The sequence below is a fragment of the Taudactylus pleione genome, unplaced genomic scaffold (assembly GCF_031769625.1).
Source record: "Taudactylus pleione unplaced genomic scaffold, aTauple2 ptg001314l, whole genome shotgun sequence".
In the NCBI taxonomy this organism is placed as follows: Eukaryota; Metazoa; Chordata; class Amphibia; order Anura; family Myobatrachidae; genus Taudactylus; species Taudactylus pleione.
Window position 1 is genome coordinate 11,428,444 of NW_028285714.1, and position 22,003 is coordinate 11,450,446.

The window sequence follows — 22,003 nt, forward strand, 5'->3', positions numbered from 1 at the left end:
GGGGGCCCAAACGAACCAATAATTTCAGCCACAGTCATGTGGCAGACCCTGGCGCTGAAATGATTGGTTTGTTAAAGTGTGCATGTCCTGTTTATACAACATAAGGGTGGGTGGGAGGGCCCATGGACAATTCCATCTTGCACCTCTTGCATTATGTACTGTTTGGGCCTAGTTTTTCAAACTGCCAACATGTCTGCCACTGCAGTATCACTCCTAGATGGGCCACGTGTTTGTGCCACCCACTTGTGTCATTTATCATAGTCATCCAGCTACCTCGGTGCAACCTTTTGGCCTAAAAACAATATTGTGAGGTGTGAGGTGTTCAGAATAGACTGGAAATGTGTGGAAATTAATGTTATTGAGGTTAATAATAGCATAGGAACAAAAAAAACACAAATTCTGTGATTTTAGCTGTTTTTATGCTTTTTTCCCAAAAAATACAGATCCAAAACACAAAAACCAAAACACGGAAGGGTGGTTTTGGCAAAACCAATCCAGATCCAAAACATGAAGAAAGATCCAGATCCAAAACCAAAACACGAAAAGTGGCCAGTGCACAACCCTAGTGTTAAAGGGTGTACTATTCTATCTGATTTAGCACTGAGTAATATAGAATAGTGAAGCAAATATACTAATGTATATTTAATATTTTTTGATTCAGTTAAATAAAAAGTGCTTTTTTTGTAAAAGCTGTGTTTTTATTTTTTCTTTCTTTAGGTAGCACAACCCCTGAAGAGTCTGGCACTTATGCCATAGGTAAATATGAAAACATTGTGTAATGAATGCTGCGATGCTATTGATGAGCAAAGAAACTTGTAGAATTTTATATTTTATTTTTTTCATACAATCTTAATATGTAGTAATGCAACTGATCTGATTTTAGTGGGATGATCTTATAGTGTAGTTAACATGCATCAAAATACATTTTTTTTATTAATCTATCAGTGTAAGTGTTCATTTATAGGAAAATGTAACCCTTCAGAAATTTACATGGGGTTCCATGATCATATAGGTGCATGAAAGCACACACGGAGATTTTTATTCTTCATGTGTGCTGTAATTTACAGTAACGCGAATATTATATATATATATATATATATATATATATATATAAATAACACAGTGCTTTCTTTTTACAATTCCCCTTTTATAATATCATTCTTACTTGCCACCACATACAGTATATAGATGTCTGATCATATACTGTGGCTTTACTCACACCAAACATGGGGGCGATTTAAATCAGTGGAAGTTGAATAATGCCAAGAGGGAGCTCACGGCGCTATTCAATTCACTGCAATGTTTACTCCGACGGAAAGCAGGTAAGTCAGAGAATGCTGGTTCTCGCACCTTAACCTTGGTATTTAGTCATGAGAACTGTCATCCTCCAACTAAAGTGCTGGCCACTAGTCTGTTGGCGCTGCACCAGCCAGAGAAAAATCTTTTGGCCGGCACTCTCAAGAGGGTGCGAGAAGAAATCATTAGTTGGACTAAATAGTGCGCTGAACTGAATAGCTCTGGGAGCTCCCTCCCAGTGCTATTCAATTTCCGCTGAATTGAATCGCCCCCAGTGTGACAAGTCCAGTGTGACTCAGCCAAGCGGAACGCCTTTTCTCTCAAAATGTTCATCTTATTAAAACTACCTTGCTAGATTGCACTAAACAATTTAATGTGCAACATTTGTACATCAGTATGTGAATGAGTCTGAATCTGTATAGCAAGTGCTACAAGCTTTCTAAAGTTCTGTTGTGCTTCATCTGTGACTTTGTATGTGTTTAATACTAATTCCTGTGTGGTTAATGTCACAGCCCAGTGTCTTTAGTACACTTTGGTGTTTTGTAGCATCTGTGTGTTAAAGAAAACATTGCTACACTACACTTCTCGGTGCGACCCAGTCGCATAAGGCATCTTGAGTTATATGGCGTATTGATACTAGGTGTATGAGTACAGATCTATATTCTCTACACTAAAGTACATTAAAGAGTACTCCATTGCATTCTTTTTATAATGCCACTCTTATTATTATTACAGTTCCAGCTTGTGTTTTAAGTTAGCATTATAAAAAGGGAGCACTGCAATAAACTACATGTACATAATTATAAGTCGAACATTTAAAACCCATCCTCATTGGGGGGGAGATGTACTAAGCTCTGGAAAGTGATACATTAGAGAATGATAAACTACAAGCCACTCATCTCCCCACTCTCTAATTTATCACCTTCCAGAGCTTAGTACACCTGCCCCTGGATATGATAATCACACTATCCAATAATATGCTACCATTCCTGTATACTGCTCTCACTTTCAAATTTCTCCTGTGAAGCACTGTTGAAATAGTGATAAGTATTTCAAATGGAGGAGTGTGCAAGCATAAAATGTAACAATCCTTATAAATAGCATTAGTTATGTCAATAGCAAATGTTTCTTTCTCTTTCAGACTTGGTCAAAATCAAGAATACTCCTCTCACTTATGGATTTCTAACAAATATAATAAAGGTAAAATAAGCTTAAATTCAAAGGATTATAACTATACTTTTACAAGGTAATTAATCATTATAGTTAGATCAATTATGCCCTTTAATCACTTGAGTGGCATTGTAGGATCTGATGTGATTATGCCAAGCAGGGCTTTCCATGATATTGTCTCATCTGATGTGACCATGTTAGAGATGCTTGCCGCTGGCTAAAGGAATGTAATCTTCTAGCAGCCACCGGGCTCAGCAATCCTGGCTGGCTCCTCTGAAACAACAGCAATCCCCCAAAAATTATTTATTTATATATATTAACATATACTTCTATTCAGTAACACCAGCATATTACATTGTACTCTACAATTGGGCTTAAAGAGACAAGGTAAGAGGGCCCTGCTCGCAAGTTTACAATCTAGAGAGAAATTTCTTAAATACAGTTGTTAATTATAGAACATATAGAGGTCATGTGAATATGTCTATTGCAAATATTGTGAAATTAATACTGTATATAAAATATTCTTTATAATTGAGTCCACATGATTTTTATGAAGTTATAACTTATTATTTGGTAGTTGTCATGCCTTCAGTATAGGGTTTGTTATGTTGCACTAATTCACATTAGCAGCCCCACCTAGTGGTCAGGACAGCAGCAGTTTAAATCTAATCTATTTTGTCCTTCTTAGCATTCCATAGCAGTCTAGCAATGCATTCTGGGCTAAAGGAGCTGTAAACAGCCATTTTCCTTTTCACATGGTCCCAGACAGTCATCATTACATATGCTCAACCTGGTACAGCATCCGATGTTTTACCAACACATTACTTCACATCACTTGTCATATCATTACTTCACATCACTTGTCATTACTTATCACTTCCACGCAAGTTCCTCTATCGAATAATAAACTCAGTTCTTCAGATCACATCTGACTGGATTATTGGAAGATAGAGTATTGGTTATGCTGGCTGCTCCAAATTTGTCAGACACTTAGTGCAGGGCAGTACAGTAAAACATCGGGCTCCCAGCGTGTGATGCATATATCTGACTTCATCAGCAACACTTTCTGTCAGCAAGTGGGACACATACTGACTCACAGATCTGTTACACTGCCAGCCTGAGCTATCTGCATATGACAATACAAGAGTTTCTATACAGTCTAACCATCACAGCTCAGCAATAGGAGTACCACCATTGACTACACAGGAATTTCATACTGTCAATACAGCCACCTGCATATGGCAATACAACAGTCCCTGCACAGTCAAACAGCCTAACAACAGTCCCAAGACCCTGAGTACTCAGAGACCTGCTACAGTGTCAGCTCAGTTATCTGCACATTACAATACAGCAGCCTCTACACAGTCAAGCATTTCCATTCCATCATCATGCCACAGAAAACGACATCTTCATACCAAACAAGGTCCCAAGTCTCTAGTTCCTCCAAATCTTTATCTGTCAGCATTGCAGCCATAATGGCGCGCACAAAAGCAGAAGCTGCAAAAGTGTGGGCCACCTTTGATGAACAAGAGATGCAATTGAAAATAGAAAAATCATGTTTAGAAGCAGAGAAAGGAATAGAGAGGTCACGTCTGGAAGCAGAAACAGATATGGAGAGTTCACGTCTGGATGCAGAAAGAGATATGGAGAGGTCACATCTGGATGCAGAAAGAGATATGGAGAGGTCACGTCTGGATGCAGAAAGAGATATGGAGAGGTCACGTCTGGATGCAGAAAGAGTTATGGACAAACAATGCCTAGAAGCTATTAGTGAGAAGCTCAAAGCAGAGAAGGAAGCGGCAGCAGCCATGGCTGAAGCAGAATTCTTAGAGTCTGTAAAACTTCTTAATATAAGGAGGATCAATGTGCTTGACGCAGAGCTTGGATCGCAGAATTCATTGCAACGCACATCAGAATATGTCAATCAAGCATCCAAAGTGAGCAGCAAACCAAAAATCAGTACAAACCATGTATTCAGCTTTCGTCAGTGAAACAAGCCAAACACACAATGCAGTGCCCCCGCTAGTCAACAGTGAACTGCAAACTTGCAAACAAGAGAATTCTAGGCACAGGGAACCCATGAGAGACAACTCTCCCCCACACCAGGTGTCTGAATCTGCAAACTACAACAAAGGCACCACTGCCCGCATACAAATGTGGTATGATACAACCAGCAGGAACCATACAATCCTAACAGGTATGACCATGCACCATTTACTCACCATGTTAATGCACAAACAGCATCTTCCAGAGCCAATCAAGACACAATAGACTTTGCCAAGTTTCTTGCTCGCCGTGAGCTGGTCACAAACGGACTCTCAAAGTTCAATGATCGCCCCGAGAGCTTCAGAGCCTGGCAATCCTCTTTCCAAAATGTAATCAGAGGGTTAGGCCTTTCACATAGTGAAGAGATAGATCTTTTAATTAAATGGCTTGGGAATGAATCCGCTGAACATGCTAGAAGGATAAGAGTGATCAATATTAACCACCCTGAGAATGGCCTTAACAAGATCTGGGATAGATTAAATGAGTGCTACGGCTCACCAGAGATAATAGAAAGTGCACTATTCAAATGAATTGATGATTTCCCTAGGTTACCTAACAAAAGCTATCAGAGACTGAGAGAATTAAGTGACCTACTAATGGAGCTTCAAGTAGCCAAGTGCAAGGGAGACTTACCAGGACTTGCCTTCCTCGACACAGCCAGAGGCATTAACCCTATAGTGCTAAAGCTACCTAACAATCTGCAGGAGCAATGGCTCATCCATGGTTCCAAATATAAGCAGCAGCACAACAAGCTAAGACCAGGAATGATCCTAGTTTTGCCTTTACCCTGACTAGCTTAACCCCTATTCTACCTAAACCCCGCAAAATGTCAGTCATAGTTCACAAGACTAATGTGCATTATACAGATTCTTCCCACAGGTCTACCTATTCTACTCGTCAAGAGAATAAAGATAAAGATCCTGCCAAGCAGTGTCCCCTGCATAACAAACCGCATCCTCTCCTGACATGCAGAGCCTTCAGAGAAAAGTCCCTGGAGAACCGCAAAGCATTCCTATGAGAAAACGGCATCTGCTACAAGTGCTGCTCTTCTACAACCAACCTTGCCAAGGATTGTAAGGTTAGTGTTAACTGTATAGAATGTCACAGCACAGAACAGAACACAGCTCTACACCCTGGACCTTCCCCATTGACTTTACAATACAGTTATGGTGACACAGAGCATGGCGGGAGCTCAGTGTGGAGCAAAGAGACACTACTGCGGTAATACCAGAGATAACTTCACAATGTACTGAAGTCTGCAAAGACACTATTAGTGGCAAATCTTGCTCCAAAATCTGTTTAGTCAGAGCCTACCCCAACGGTCAACCAGAGAAAGGCGTCAAACTTTATGCAATCCTAGATGACCAAAGTAACAAGTCCCTAGTAAGATCAACCTTCTTTGAGACCTTTAATATCAAAGGACCCAGCACTACATACTCCTTAAGGACTTGTGCAGGGAGTTTCGAGACAATGGGGAGAAGAGCAATCGGCTATCAAGTCGAGTCCTTAGACGGAAAGACATGCCTTCCCTTACCCACTATCACTGAATGCAATGAGATCCCTGATAATAGGTCTGATATCCCTACACCAGATGCAGCTATACATCATGCACATTTGAAATGTATAGCACATCTGATACCAGAACTGGACCCACTAGCCCAGATAATTCTACTCATTGGGAGAGATATCTTATGAGTCCACAGTCAGAAGTCAGATTAATGGTCCACACAATGCTCCTTATGCTCAAAGACTAGACCTAGGATGGGTCATAATAGGAGAAGTATGTCTTGGAAAAGTGCATAAACCAGCTACTGTCAACAGCATGCTTACCTGTACTTTAGAAAATGGACACCTTTCTCTATTTCAACCATGTCACAATCACTTCCTCATAAAGGAACTACCACACTGCACTGTTATAGACTCTCCTAGTGACAACCACATCTGTGACAGCACATTTGGCTTGCACAGTCTTCCAAAGAACAAAAAGTGATAACCAAGTTACAATGTCCATAGAGGACAATCTATTCCTGGAAATAATGAAAAAGGGACTAGTTAAAGATGATGCCAACAGTTGGGTAGCACCTCTACCCTTTAAAACACACAGACGGTGCCTACCTAACAACAGAGAACAAGTATTTAAATGCTTCTCTTCAGTAAAATGCAACTTCCACAGGAAGCCAGAAATGAAAGATCACTTCTTCTCTTTCATGGACAAAATATTTGAGAACGGTCATGCTGAGATAGCTCCCATTCTTAAAGACAAAGATGAATGCTGGTACTTACCAATGTTTGGAGTATACCACTCAAAGAAACCAGGTCAGATCAGAGTTGTGTTTGATTCCAGTGCCAAGTTCGAAGGCATCTCCTTAAATGATGTTCTCCTGACAGGATCAGACCTTAACAACAAACTCCTTGGAGTACTCATAAGTTTCCGTAAGGACTCTATTGCCTTCACAGCTGACATTCCCCAAATGTTTCATTGCTTCCTCGTGAGGGAAAGTGACAGGAATTTCCTAAGATTCCTTTGGTTCAGAGACAATGACCCCTCTAAAGATATTGCGGAGTACCGCATGAGGGTACACATCTTTGGTAACAGCCCTTCCCCTGCAGTTGCCATCTACGGACTCAGATGTTCAGCTCAAGAGGGTGAGCTAGAGTATGGTTCTGATGTTAGACAACTTGTGGAAAAAGATTTCTATGTAGATGACTGTTTAAAATCTATGCCAATGGATGAGACAGCAATCAGCCTCCTCAAGAGAGCTCAGGAAATGCTTGCCTGCTCTAATCTCAGGCTTCACAAAATAGCTTCCAACAGTAAAAGAGTGATGGAAGCCTTCCCTTCTCAAGATCATACCAGTGACTTAAGGGATTTAGATTTAGGAACTGATTCTCCACCAGCTCAACATAGCCTTGGACTCTTATGGGTCTTAAAATCTGACTCCTTTACCTTCCAAGTGAACAGTGGGGAAAGACCCTACACCCGCAGAGGTGTCTTGTCTGTTATAAACAGCTTGTATGACCCCTTAGGATTTGCTGCTCCTGTCACTATCCAAGGTAAAGCCTTGCTCAGAGACCTAACCTGCGAGTCATCTGACTGGGATGCGCCACTGTCTCCTCAGAAAAGAGATTTGTGGGGGGAGTGGAAAAGTTCTCTGTCCACCTTAACCAACCTTTATATTACATGTTCATATGCGCCTGTGCCTTCTACAGAAGTACAAAACCAGAGACTATGTGTATTTTCTGATGCTTCAAACCAAGCAATTGCCGCTGTTGCATATCTTAAAACTGTGGATATTAGAGGCCAGTGTCATATTGGGTTTGTCATGGGCAAAGCAAAGTTAGCACCACTTCCAGAGCATACCATACCCAGGCTAGAACTTTGTGCTGCAGTTCTAGCTGTGACAACGATCCATACCATGATCTCAAATTGTCAACTTGAGCCACACAGATTCCAAAGATTCTCAACTTGGAAATCACTTCTTAGAGCAATTACCTGCCTAACTCATACAGCCCATTGATTTAAACATGCCACATTTCTAAGAGTGACTGAATGTATAGGTTGGCATTGCTGTCAAAATATTTACGCAACCAAAGAACTACAAATTTGCTCAAACATCAACACTAAAGGTGTAGAGAGATACCTCAGTGAGCAAAGTTGTACATGGACTTTCAACCCGCCTCAATCCTCTCAGATGGGAGGTACATGGGAAAGGATGATTGGCATAATACGCAGAATCCTTGATTCCATATTCCTACAAGTAGGTACTGCAAGACTTACGAGAGTTTAACAACTTTCATGGCTGAAGTCTCAGCTATCGTCAATGCCAGACCTTTGACTTCAGTTTCTAATGACCCAGAAGATCCGTTTCTGCTTACTCCTGCTACTCTTCTTACTCAGAAGACCGGGACTATCTGTGCTCCTTCTGGAGAGTTCACCAACAAAGACTTATTCAAATGACAATGGAGGCAGTTCAAAGCCTAGCAAACACCTTTTGGGACAGGTGTAAAAGACAATATATCTCTACCCTGCAGCCAAGGACCAAGTGGCAAGTTGCCAAATCCAACCTAAAACTTGGTGACATTGTGCTTGTCAGAGATTGTCAGTCACAGCATAATGAGTGGCCTTTGAGTATTATCACCAAGTTCCCGAGCAAGGACGGAAAAGTTTGTAAGGTCGAGGGCAAGATCTGTAAGCAAGGAGAGACTAAGTTGTTTCTCAGACCAGTGTTTGAACTGTTTTTACTGTTACCTACTTAGAATTTAAATTTGTGGTATCAATGATACCAGACAGGGAGTGTCATGCCTTCAGCATAGGGTTTGTTATGTTGCACTAATTCACATTAGCAGCCCCACCTAGTGGTCAGGACAGCAGCAGTTTAAATCTGATTTATTTTGTCCTTCTTAACATTCCATAGCCGTCTAGCAATGCATTCTGGGTTAAGCTGTAAACAGCCATTTTCCTTTTCACATGGTCCCAGACAGTCATCCTTACATATGCTCAACCTGGTACAGCATCCGATGTTTTACCAACACATTACTTCACATCACTTGTCATATCATTACTTCACATCACTTGTCATTACTTATCATTTCCACGCAAGTTCCTCTATCGAATAATAAACTTAGTTCTTCAGATCACATCTGACTGGATTATTGGAAGATAGAGTATTGGTTATGCTGGCTGCTCCAAATTTGTCAGACACTTACAGCGGGGCAGTACAGTAGTGCTGCCATTGTCCTGTCCTGTCCTGTAATTAAAATAATAAGTTTTACATTTGCTCTCCTATTATTAAAAAGAGTAATGTACCTCATTGGTGCTGACCCCATATTTCTGAGCTATGGAGACACTCGATGAATTTGGGCCTTTACAAAAAAAGTTATACTGAACATGCTTAGCAGGGTACAGGAAAACTTTTTTTTGGAGCATGTCATTATCAGAGCCATGACAAGACCTGGGAACTCCTGAACAATGCAGAAGTCACACTGTATACCAGAGGAGAAGGGAGCAAATTTATGCTGCAACATGTGGTTTCTCTCCTTCCTCTGTGGGTTCCTGCTGTGAAGATAATCTATATTTAGACTGTAGATTAGGCATAAGATGAGGTGTGAGTGGTACAGTATGTGGGGTGAAAATAGTGGCATGGGGGTAGATCTGAGTGGGTTATGGACCTGAGTGACATGTGGGGTACATTTGCAGTACATGAGGAATATGAGGGCTTGTGGATGTCTGAGGGCAATTGTAGAGCAAGTGGCAGCATGACATATGGGTGTAGTTAAAGATGAGTGATGGGGTGTTGCCATTGTCATTTTAGGGATGCTTTTTCATTACTGAACTTTAGGGCACATGTGTCCCTTGAAAAATATAATATTGACCATTACTATTCTAGAGGCAACCAGGTAGTGATGTGTCCTCTAAGTTAGAGCTCACAGCTACCATGTTGTCTTGAGAAATATGTACAGTATGCCTATGCCTAATATACAAAGGTGGTTCAATAAGTAAGGTAACAAGACCTCTTGTGTGTGTAATGTTCTCTATTTAATTCTAATTTCCCACTAGGCCAGAGCAGGTAGAGCACTGCTTTCCCTCACAGCCATTAGATTGCGCCTCATATCAGTCATACTGTCCCAACATCAGTTGTAAGATGGCAGAGCTGCGGAAAACAAGGTCAAACATTGAACTGCGTAGTGTGATTACATTTCTGCTTCTAAAGGGCACATCAACCGCTGAAAATCATCGCCAACTTGTCGAAGGTGTGCGGTCAGTACATCATGTTACAGAAACAGGTTTGTGTTTGGTGTCCTGCCATTATAATGGTAGGACAGATAACGGCAGGACAGACGTTAAAGATGAGCAGCGATCTGACCGGCCAAGCGTGTCCACCACAGATGACAATATGTGCCGCTCTGAAGGTCTGATTCAGGAAGACAAATTCATTTGAGTTAGTGATATTGCTGATGAATTGAACATCTCAGTGGGTACTGTGCACAACATTGTTCATGAGGAAAAAGTGTTCACGCTGAGTCTCGAAGCTTCAGGTGCTTGACACTGATTTTTTTCTATGCTCGGATATATGTCTTGGTGTATTGTTGGAACAAATGCTTAGACAAGTATGAGGACTTTGTGGAAAAATTATCTGTACCAAGGCCATACTATTAAGTTTACGTATACTGTATTTACGAGTTGAATAAATTTATAATGGCAGGCATTTATCGAACCACCCTCGTAGTTACTGGAAACAACTTGTTTGGAAGCAGAAATGTCCTTTACAGTAAGTTAAAACCTGCTTTGCTAGGACTGTTTGTAACTGGTAGGTTATTACTGTACTTTCAGGACTGCATTGATGCTGATACCTCAAACATGGACCGGTCTCAAATTAACACACTAATATCTTTGCTTCAAGAAGCACTTTCCACATATAAAGAGCATCAGTCCAAAGGTATAGTTTACTAGGTAAAATAAAACGAAATATACCTTAGATTTGTTAAGGAGGCATCTGCTTAATTATTTTTGTTGTCATTATTTAAAGTTTATGAGAAGATTATGAATTCAACCAACTGCAAGATGCCTCTGGCTCCGAAAAATGGCGGTTTGGTTTGTGTTTATTTTGACAGCATCTACTACTGCAAACCAATGTGTAATCAGGTATATCATTTATGTTTTCTTAATCAATAGAACTTATAATATATGATTTTTGTATTCATGACAGTAATGACAGTAAAAATACATTCACATTGTGTAGAATATTAATTATATTATTATTATTATTATTATTATTATTATTATTATTATGATTATTATTAATAACAGTTTCTTATATACTGCAGTATATTCTGTTGTGCTTTACAATTGTAGTGTGCAGGGAGTTAGAAGTCTTTTGGAAACCAGGAGTATTGTATGGCAGTGTTTCATTTGTCTTTACCATGTCTACTTTTCTAATGATGCATCTAATGTATATCTATATAAAACTGTCACAATATTAATAATGCTGTGTACAATATATATTTTTTTTTCCCTAGGGCTATGACTTTTCCTTTTTGCGGAGAAGCAGGTTATATGAGAAATGTGGGCGTGAAACTGGCTTTTCTTGGACATCTCAATATATTGGTGGATCCAGATTAGCGGAATGTATTGGTAAATGTATTGCTCTGACAATAATCACGCATGTTGTAGCCATGTATTTCCAGTAAGTGTTCATCCATATCAGTCTGTGCCCCATTTCAGCATATAGTCTAAATTTCCTAAAATACAAAGCACATATACATTTACACACTAGGGTCGATTTTGTCAGAATCAATTTAACCAGGTCACCTGGCAGAAACCCACACAAAAATAAGGTGAACATACAACGTCCAAAAAGATAAGGCCATGGTCAGGAATTGAACTCATGACCTCAGTGCTATGAAGCAGTAATGCTAACCACTCTGAGACCATGCTCAGGCCCGGCTCCATATGTTCTCCAATTAACAAGCATAATAAAGGAGATGCAACATTGTGGCAGGGCTTGTGCATCACATGTATTGCCTACCCTACAACATTTCCAGCCCCATGAATGAGTGCACTCAGATGGAAGATAACCAAAAATTATTGGCACTCTTCATGGAAATTAGCTAAAATTAATAATAAAGCACACATACAATGGCTTTTGGAACTTTTTTTTTTTAAATATAGGTTCCAAAAATATTAGAACTCCCATTATTATTAATATTTGTGAATTATCTTCAGTGCATCTACAGTGCTGAGATACTTTCTGTAATGCTTAACAAGGTTGGAGAATACTTGTTGAGAGATCTTGGACAACGCCACCAAGCAGAACATTTCCAGTTCTTTGATATTCTTGGATTGCTGCTTGTGTGCTCCCCTCTTCAATACACAATACAAGTGGGTTCATATCTGGAGACAGAGAGATATTGCAGGACTTTTATTTGGTGTTCCAAAACTATTTCAGCATGGATTTTAATAGGTGTGTGGATCATTATCTTGCTTAAAGGTTCACCAAGGACCAAGTTTCAGCCTTTTGGCAGAGGAGGGTAGATTTTAGGTTTCCTGGTTTAAAGTGGAATTCATTATGCTATAATTGATATGATTTTTACAAGAACCTTGGACTACTAGTAGAAAAAATACTCCAAAGCATCAATGATCTCCCACCATATTAGGTCCTTTTCTCCAAATGTGATGATGATGTACATGGCAAAAAAGTTTCATTTGTGCCTCATCTGACCATATCATATGATTCCATTTGCAGTTCCAAATGGCATTTTGAAAGTCCAGGCCCTCAATATCTTTCTGTTAGGAAAAGCTTTTTCCGTGGAACACTTCTAAACAGCTTCTTGTCATGGCAGTGGCATCTGATAGTGAATATTGAAATTTTAAAACCTAAAGATTCAACTAAACTGCGCAGTTCTGAAAATGGAATCTTTGGGTTCAACTTTTCCAGCTCTTAGCCATGTTGATGGATGACAAAAGGATTTACATGTGTGTAACCACAATTTTATATACCAGTAAAATAGAAAATGGTCACAGCCAACAAAGAGTTCCTGGAGCCCAGGAGGATAAAAAAGACTATGGGACTATTCATCATCACTTAATCAGCATTTTCACCTACAATTGTAAAAATTAATAAAAGTATTTGGGCCAGTCATCAAGAAGGTAAGGCAGTAGATATCACAGATATCCCTTATTCACCTTATGCCACACAGTAGTGCCCTTTATACATGTTACACTAAACAGTAGTGTACCTTGTACACACAATGCCACACAGTAATGCCCCTTATATATTATGCCCCACATTAGTATTGCCCTTATACACATAATGCCACACAGTAATGCCCCTTAAACATCATGCCACACATTATTACACCCCAACCTCCCTGCAACTCACTGCACAGCACTCCCCTGGCCAATAAAACTGTGACATCGTCACCTCAGCCTGCCTGGATTTTGCAGATATTGAAACCGCCATGCTTCCACTCCTCACTCTATGCTCAGCTCATCAGTGTCAGCACTGTGTGTCTCCCTGAAGAGAGGCTCAGTCTGCTGGACTCCACAAAGGCCCATTGGAGGAGGAGCTTCTGCAGTTGGGCATGCAAAGCAGCCCTCCTCCAGCAGCCATTTCTGTTACTGCACTGCTACCCCCACTGTCTCTCCTCCCCACTCCTGCTGCGGCCAGCTCTATGTGCTGCCACACAATCAGAGGTGGGCTGAGAGCTCCGATCGTGGTAGGGCAGCCAGAGCAGAGCCGCTGTCTGCCCGTCCTGGTCCCGCTGCTGTCAAAATGAGCTGGCCCAAAGCTTGGAATGCCTGCCCTGAGGCATTCCAAATGCCCTAGGCATTTGCCTAATTTGTCTATGCCTAGGGCCGGCTCTGTCAAGTGTTTTGGTTAAAAATCAATTAAAAATTGATAAAAATTGGTAAAAACAGCTAAAATGTTTGAAACCAAAACCTGAGATCGGTTTTTAAAACTGAGGGCCTGATTCAGACCCAGTCGCAAGCACTGAGCGCTCGCAACCGGGTCGATGTTTGCCTACTGAGCATGCGTACGACGGAGCCGGCTCCGTCGTGTGCATGCGCGAGACCCAGCTAGCGATGGGGGCTCCGTCGCTCCGGGTCTTGCACCAAAGGGGGCAAGCTGTCGGTGGTGATTGACAGCTCGTCCCATTTGGTAGGCATGGCCAGGGGGTGGCTTCACAAATGGAGGCATTCCCAAGCAAATGCCTGCCATTCGTGGGTGGCCCTACTGACATCACCAGTGATGTCAGTGAGAGAGCTTCTGGCTCTATTAGAGCCAGAGGCTCTCTGGGGCTTGTGGCCACGAGACCCTACCACAAGGGTCTCGTTGCAAGCCCGATGGTCGCGATGGTCTTGACCATCGCGACCATCAACCTGGCCACTCGCAATAGCTGTGGGTGGTCACCCACAGCTATGTGAGCGGCCAGGAGGCCGAACAAAAAAAAAAAAAAACGCCCTGATTCAGAGTGAGTGCTCATTCAGAGCGTCCGTCTCTGAATTAGGCCCTGAGTTCCAAACTGGCAAGAGACAGAACTGGGTCTAGGGGCCTGATTCAGACCCGGTCGCAAGGCTGCATTCACGCACACCATCTCGGTGTAAAAATATGCTAATGAATCCAATCGCACGTAAACTGCAGCACTATACCAAGATGCCGATCACTTTGTAAAGCAACTCACTTCCCATGACATGCATCCGCAAGTCAGCGAAAACATTGGTAACATTGAGTAACATTGGACCCACTCGCACCGCTTATGGTTGACCTGACCCTGCCGCACAAGCTGCTAAACTTCCTGTTGCCTGCTAGACCTCTGCCAGCATATGTAATCGCAGGGACTTAATTATGCATGCCCCTATAATGCCTGCGTTCCACCGACCACCCCTCTCTTCACACCTGAATGGTCACTTCTTGTCAATCACTGTGTGAAGGCTTGGCACTCTCGCTGCGATTGGCTTCTCATTCGCATCGGTCAGTTCGTGCACACGCACTGCAATGCATACGCATGCGCAGATTGCAAACATCAGCTGGCTACATGCGAACGCAGCCTTGCGAACAGGTCTGAATCAGGCCCTAGATTCGAACCGGGAAAAAAAAGTGAATCTGAGCCTTAACCTGGTTCTAATCAACCCCTAAATTCTGGTGTGTTCAGATTTCAGAAATACAGAGCCGCACACTAAGATACAAATTACTTTGGTATTATTTAAAATATAATTTTGCCCCATATGTTATTGGCTGAATAAACTAGTCATAAAATAAAGCAACTTTTAGAAGGAATAATGGGGTAGATTTAACAAACCTTGGAGAGAGATAAAGTGGAGAAAGATAAAATACCAACCAATCAGCTTCAACCTGCCATATTACAGGCTCAGTTTGAAAATTGTCAGTTAGGAGCTGATCGGTTGGTACTTTCTCTCTCCAAGCTTTGATAAATCTATCCCAATGTCTGTTATATAAATGGTAAACAATATATCATAACATTTTTGATAAACATTTAAATAGTTATATGTATTTAGATGCATCTATTAATTAATTTTTCATACTCAATTTCTTGATGGGTGCCTATAATTATGTTACTGATGCCATATGCAAATGTATTGTAAAAAATAAATAAATAAATAAATATAATCCAGGAATCCGGAACTCACTAATACAACTGGTCACTTTACCACTTTTTTTCAAATAGACCATGTAACCTGCGCTCCTTCCGTCGCAAGAGTCCGATACCAGGTTCACCACACCATATGTTATCCAATACAAAATTAGATAGGGTCACCAAGCACTGGATTCTGTTTATGTACTCAAGGAGAGAAGAATTCTTTATCAGTAAACATGTATTTCAACAAAGATTCCAAAGTCTTTAAACTTATAATCAGATTCTCACCTTACATAGGTGAAAGGAGTTCCTTGAAAGGTATCTTTTTCTTCCCTTTATACCATCAGCATATATCCACAAATGGGGAAGAAACCCAATGCTGGTCCTTAGTATATGGACAAGGCTCTATATGGTACGAAGGAATCTTACTGTTTGATTTTTTGTGTGTTATGGAATAAAATAGTTTGTTAAACTTTTAAAACACTATGAGAGATTTCTTTCTCCATGTTTGTCTGCATTGTAGGTTGATGTCCATATACTAAGGACCAGCATTGGGTTTCTTCCCCATTTGTGGATATATGCTGATGGTATAAAGGGAAGAAAAAGATACCTTTCAAGGAACTCCTTTCACCTATATAAGGTGAGAATCTGATTAGAAATTTAAAGACTTTGGAATCTTTGTTGAAATACATGTTTACTGATAAAGAATTCTTCTATCCTTGAGTACATAAACAGAATCCAGCGCTTGGTGGCCCTACCTATTTTCGGATTGGATAACATATGGTGTGGTGAACCAGGTTTCAGACTCTTGCGACGGAAGGAGGGCAAGTTACATGGTCTATTTGAAAATTATTGCACCTCACTATTTTGTTTAGACCTGCTGCTATTGCTCTGTTATTGTACTTGAATACATTTTTATTATATATTTTGTACATATTTTTTGTCTCTTGTAGATAACATGTTTAATCATAGAAAAAGGAGACAATTATATATGGAAGATGTATTCAATATGGATACCCATGAGATCTCTGCCACAGATGTGAATTTAGAAAGTGCTATGTATACACTAGAAAAATTGTTCTTTAAAGAGGGCAAAACTTGGTGGGAAATGGTATCCCTTGAGAAGTATCTAGCTGAAGGGATGATCCCAAGGGGGCTTTAGACTTAATAAATGACCTTCGTTCGATACAGAAACACAGGAGTTCAAGAACGCATTTGTGGCCAGAGGCCAACCACACATGATTAAAATGGCTGTCATGGCACTGAAGAGATTAACTCTCATGCCGTGGCACCATTTTTAAAAGGACCTCTAGGCGCAGTGCGCCACGTACTGCGAATGTATAAGTAATGTGTTTGAACATGTCATTCAATGTGCTGTGCGCAGTTGTGGAAATGTACTTTTAAAATGTTTAGCCTATGCACTTATAAGGAATGTATAAGTTGTTTTGTTTTAGGAGGCTATAACATTTAAGTCAAATGGTTATGAGACATTCTCACCTCCTGACATAGGAAGTGATATGTTAATCATCCTGACCTATGGTAGTGGTCAAACCCTTTGTTTAACAAAGCTTCCTTTGAAGAGAGTCAAATTGTTAAATCTTCCTTTGAAATGGCCTGAGACCTGTCTCCTATGTGTGTGCACTTCAGGGGAAAAAGTGTTTGTTTTGAGAAACCCCTTTTGGAGGTCACTAAATGTATTAAGGTTGGAAATGCCAAACTGATTGATACTTCCATTGGGAAGGATGAATGTCATTTACTATATCCTGTGAAATGTTATATCAACATTTTAGGAGACAGTTATTGCTATATGATAAATCAGTTTTGTGCTTAGGTTTGGGTGACTCCTTTGAAATTTACTGTAATATGTTGTTAAATTATATTATGTGAGACAGCATGATTGGTTGAGTTGAACACAGGGCGGATTTACCCCCCTGTGATATTGTGTAGAATGATATAAAAGGAGGGCCTGTGAGCCCTGTATGTATACAACCCTGTAACTTCTTTGAGGAGAAGAACTTCTGAGTTGATAAGAATCCTCTATGCTGATTATTCCCCTTCATTTGGAAGGTTGAGTCTTCTTTAAGACTGTGAGCAATAAACACCTTTTTGCCTTTACTTCAATTACATCTGTACCCTGCGACCAACAGAATTGCACCAAAATGGTATTCTGTTCTCCTGCTGTTCTGGGTAAGAGCTCAGCATCTCCAAGTTCAAGCCCATGCAGACCTGGTCCATTGCAAGGGATCAGGTGGGAACAGCTGACACCAAAGAGGAGGTGTGTCCACAGCTAATCAAGCGCATATGCAGCAGATGCAGTTCCAGGTGCCGAGGTAGGAGCCTGATTGTACATAGAAAGCAGTTCCAAGCCCCGCTGAAAGGAGTTTGGTGGTGGCAGCTTCAGTAAATGCCCACGGCGCAGTGGGCAGAGTCAATGACAGGCGGTCACTGATGGTGAGTGGGAGTCCAAAAGCGCTAAACCGTGACCAGGGCTGGCCTAGACAAAAGGCGTCCGGTCACATTAAAATCCTGGACACCTGTTCGTGTTCACTAATGGAATTAATCATTAAGGAAAAAAAGAGAGAATTAGCAAAATTAGAGGAAGTAATTGAAATGTACCAGTACCCTGATAAAACCATATGCGGGTTCAGAGGATTTTAACGAGATAGAGTCGGAAATTAGCCATAAAGTTGAAAAAAATTAGAAAGATATTAGGTTAAAGAAACAAAACAAATATGCCCTGGACAGAAATTACTATAAGGAAGGTATACAACACCATATAACTAGAAAGGAACAAAAATTTCAACAACGTAACCAAACAATAAGGGAGGATCCCTATGAGTACAGAAACTTTAATGGACAGCACAGGTCTAAACCAGATTCCTATAAAAATGTTCCATCTTTCAATTATAGAAATACTCTTCCATATTATACACATAGGACTCCAAAATATAGAGCTCCAAGGTTGTTTCCAGCGGAGGATGTCGAAAACCGCTTTAGGTGGAAAGGAACAGGGAGGAGACGACCAATTAATCACAAAAGGGATCCACTCAGGTGAAATAAATACCACATAAGGAGAAATTCTGAAAAGGAGGACTATGCATATGCTCAGCCTAGGGAAGAACTTCAGGTTCCTGAGGATTCCCCAGTTAGAACAAGTTCCCAATCCCCCAGAATAGAGGAACATTTTTTAGGGAAAGCCCCAACCCAAACAAGACCCCCAAATTTAAGAAACATAAAAAGAGGGGCAAGAGGAGAGGGACACTAAAACAATACAACAGTAAAAGAAGAAACATTCATAGGAATAAAATCCATGTCCAAACAAGTTCAACCAGTACGGAAAAAATAGTAAATAATGAGATACCCCTTGACAAAGAAGGAAAAACAAACATTTACAGTTTAAGCAAATATAATCTGAATATTCATGAACAGGAGGTTCTGGAAAAAGAGTTAAAGTTCACACCGAGTAATCGGGCAGATCAGTTTGAAATTTTTGTGGATTTACAGAAATGTATTCGTAAATTCACATTAAAAAAGTTTTTCTCTGATGTTGATAATGAGAAAATAAATAATGATACTGTTTTAGTTCCACAAGAACCTGTATCAGTTTTTAGATGAAAGTCAACTTTTAACGCAATCCACAAAAAGGGTGTTTCATTGATACCTTTGAAAAACTAGTACGGGATGATTTAGACCGTTTAGAAATAAAAGGTAATAAAAAGATTAATTTAACAAAAGAACAGTGTCTAGCCATAAAATTGTTGAAAAATAATAAAGATATAGTGGTGATGCCGGTGGATAAGGGGGGGTGGTGTGGTAATCCTAGATCTTAATGATTACAATGCTGAAATAATAAGACAATAATAAGAAATTTAGGGGAAATCCTTCAATAAGGATAGGAAAACACCTAGATAAACTATTGACCCTCTACACAAATAAGGGAGCTTTTGATGAAAAAGAGAAATTGTATATGAAAATAGAAAAGCCCGCCGTCCCCGTTTTGTACATCTTGCCCAAGATACACAAAAATATAAAAACTCCGCCAGGGCATCCTATTGTGGCGGGCACAAATTCTATTACTTCGAATCTCTCTAATTTTTTAGATCATCTATTACAACCTATGGTGATCAAAACTAGATCATACTTAAAAGACACCATTTCTGTTTTATAACACCTTTCCTCAGTAAAATGGGAACCAGGAAACTGGTTAGTGACGGCAGATGTAACATTTTTATATACCATCATTCAGCATCAAAAAGGTATTAGTGGTGTAAAATACTTTTTAGATAAGGAGGAGATGTCCAACGATCTCATTTATATTGGACAACAACTTCTTTTGGTTTTTAGATGCATTTTATTTACAACTCACATGGACTGCGATGGGCACCAGGCTGGCGATTGCAGACTGTGCATGCACTATGCCATTCATATGCACAAAGACATAGATTGTATGTGTGGATGGGTTGTTCCCTCCATCAACAGAGCAATTCTGTGAATTGGAAATTTCTGGACAGCAACTATGTGATTGTACAGACAGATTGATCTGTCTTGTGTATGTGTCATGGGAGGGCCATGAGATTGTAAGCAAACTTCTGTGCTCATTCACAACATGTAGATGGAGCTGGGATACCTGTTCTAGATAGATCTTTAGTCCTCAGCATATAGTGGGTGTAAGTGCCGACACTGATGATAACTGTGGCTGCAGATGGTAAAACATTGGTCCACCGTCATGAAGATGGATGTATACTCAGGCTACTGCGGCCATATGGAAAAATGGCTGCAGATGCATTCTATTTAGAGTCAGGCCCCACGTGCCTTTAGCTGTGCTGCACCACAGGAGTACTCACTTGTCTAAAAGAGTGATTCATTATGCCTACGACTTCTTATGCTATAGGACCTGTAATATTTTCCTCTATGAAGTAACAGAGGGCCTGATTCAGAAGTGGATGCTAAACCCGTCAGAGCTGCAGCTTTGTAGCAGTGGTTCAGCAAAAATGTGCAAATGTCACAGCCACTGGTATTTGCACTGATACAGCCTACTGGCTGCATCTAATCTCTGTTACTTGCGTACAGCGCTTCAGTCACACATTGGGTGCACAGCAATCTTATGCGGAAGTCTTACTTCCGATTGACAGTCAGAGCAACCACAGGGTTGTTCCTGTGGTTACTCTGACTGTCAATCGGAAGTAAGACACCAGGGCCTTTACAACTTCGTTTGAATTCGCAGTCGAAGGCAGAGAAAGTCTCCAATAATGGTTGAGACACACCTACATTTAAATTGCTACCACTCACAAATGCTTCCTGACTGTCAATTATACTGCGTCCAAGTCCTCACTGCGACTTCCATTGGTAATCAAATGTGGTGCATGCTCAGTGTGACTAAAATGCTTGTGCAATACAAAAAACATTGCTTAAGTCTGTAAAAATCAGCATTGCATCTATCTCTGAATGAGTTCCTATTTGTCTTCTAATATACAGCAGAAATTACATAATATACAATAACTAATTCTGGAAACTGGGTCTTTATCTGTTTGTCATAATATGGTCCATTGCAGATCTATAGATCAATTCAATAATGTGTATATGCAATTTTTTTATTCTAGCTTCAAATAATGAAGTAAGCGGAGTATCATCAGCCTATTTCAAGACTGAAAAGTGTCAAAACGTTGTTTGTAAGGTGAAAGAAGAACAGGTAGAGAGCACGGAGCAGAAATATATAGATGAATTCATAAAGGAACTGGGAAATTATGACATAAACAAAGATCACAAGAACAACTTGGATTTTGTTGTTTGTGGAGATTGATAAAATGGCAAAAGTAAAAAAAAAATGAAATCCAAGTCTGCCTCAAGGTTCCAAAATCCCATATTTTGCAGGTTCAATTACCAAAAAGGATAAGAAATGGTGTAATGTAATCATCATCATCATCATCATCATAATAATAATAAATTAATGCATTCAACAAACATTATTCTTCTCTACTATCTAACTAGTTTAAACAACATAAATATGAATGTTCAAAATCTGTATCTTTAGCAGTGTTATATAAGAAAGACAAAACTGTTGGAAATTATGTGTGTCAAGGTGTTGATATTGCAGAGTTTTATAAGCACACACCAGCAGATGACTCAAACTATGAACAGCCCAGTTACTTAGCCAGTGATGTTGGTTTATTGAAGTACTAGCTGAAGTACCCGACATTACCCGGCTATAATCTTTAAGTTATTAAGTGTTGTTATGTGATGTCATCCAAATCCATCCAGTGGAAGGCCCAGAACAGGCAGTCAAAGTTCTGCCCATGAACATCAACGGGAGGTCCAACTTGGATCTCAACTCCCTAGTATATCTTCTGGGATCCAATGTTACCACCGTGAAATTTTGATCTAAATTATGTGATGT

The 22,003-nt window shown here is 40.2% G+C and overlaps 1 protein-coding gene across 4 annotated transcripts in view; it reads left to right on the forward strand.

Moving 5' to 3' along the window:
- Positions 1 to 21,559, forward strand: part of LOC148443252 (uncharacterized) — a 41,760-nt gene extending 20,201 nt beyond the window's left edge. Inside the window, exons 2-8 of one of the 4 annotated variants that reach the window (XR_015875712.1) lie at positions 718 to 756; positions 2,438 to 2,496; positions 10,844 to 10,949; positions 11,040 to 11,155; positions 11,530 to 11,644; positions 12,756 to 13,159; positions 16,133 to 16,207. Coding sequence is in view for 3 of the 4 variants with exons in the window: in XM_088463062.1 (XP_088319188.1) it covers positions 718 to 756; positions 2,438 to 2,496; positions 10,844 to 10,949; positions 11,040 to 11,155; positions 11,530 to 11,644; positions 21,210 to 21,409 (635 nt within the window). In the remaining variant the exon portion in view is untranslated. Of the gene's footprint in view, positions 1 to 717; positions 757 to 2,437; positions 2,497 to 10,843; positions 10,950 to 11,039; positions 11,156 to 11,529; positions 11,645 to 12,755; positions 14,233 to 16,132; positions 16,208 to 21,209 lie in introns of those variants that run through there. The other 3 variants (XM_088463062.1, XM_088463064.1, XM_088463063.1) reach the window with 3 other exon arrangements.
- The last annotated feature ends 444 nt before the right edge of the window (positions 21,560 to 22,003 follow it).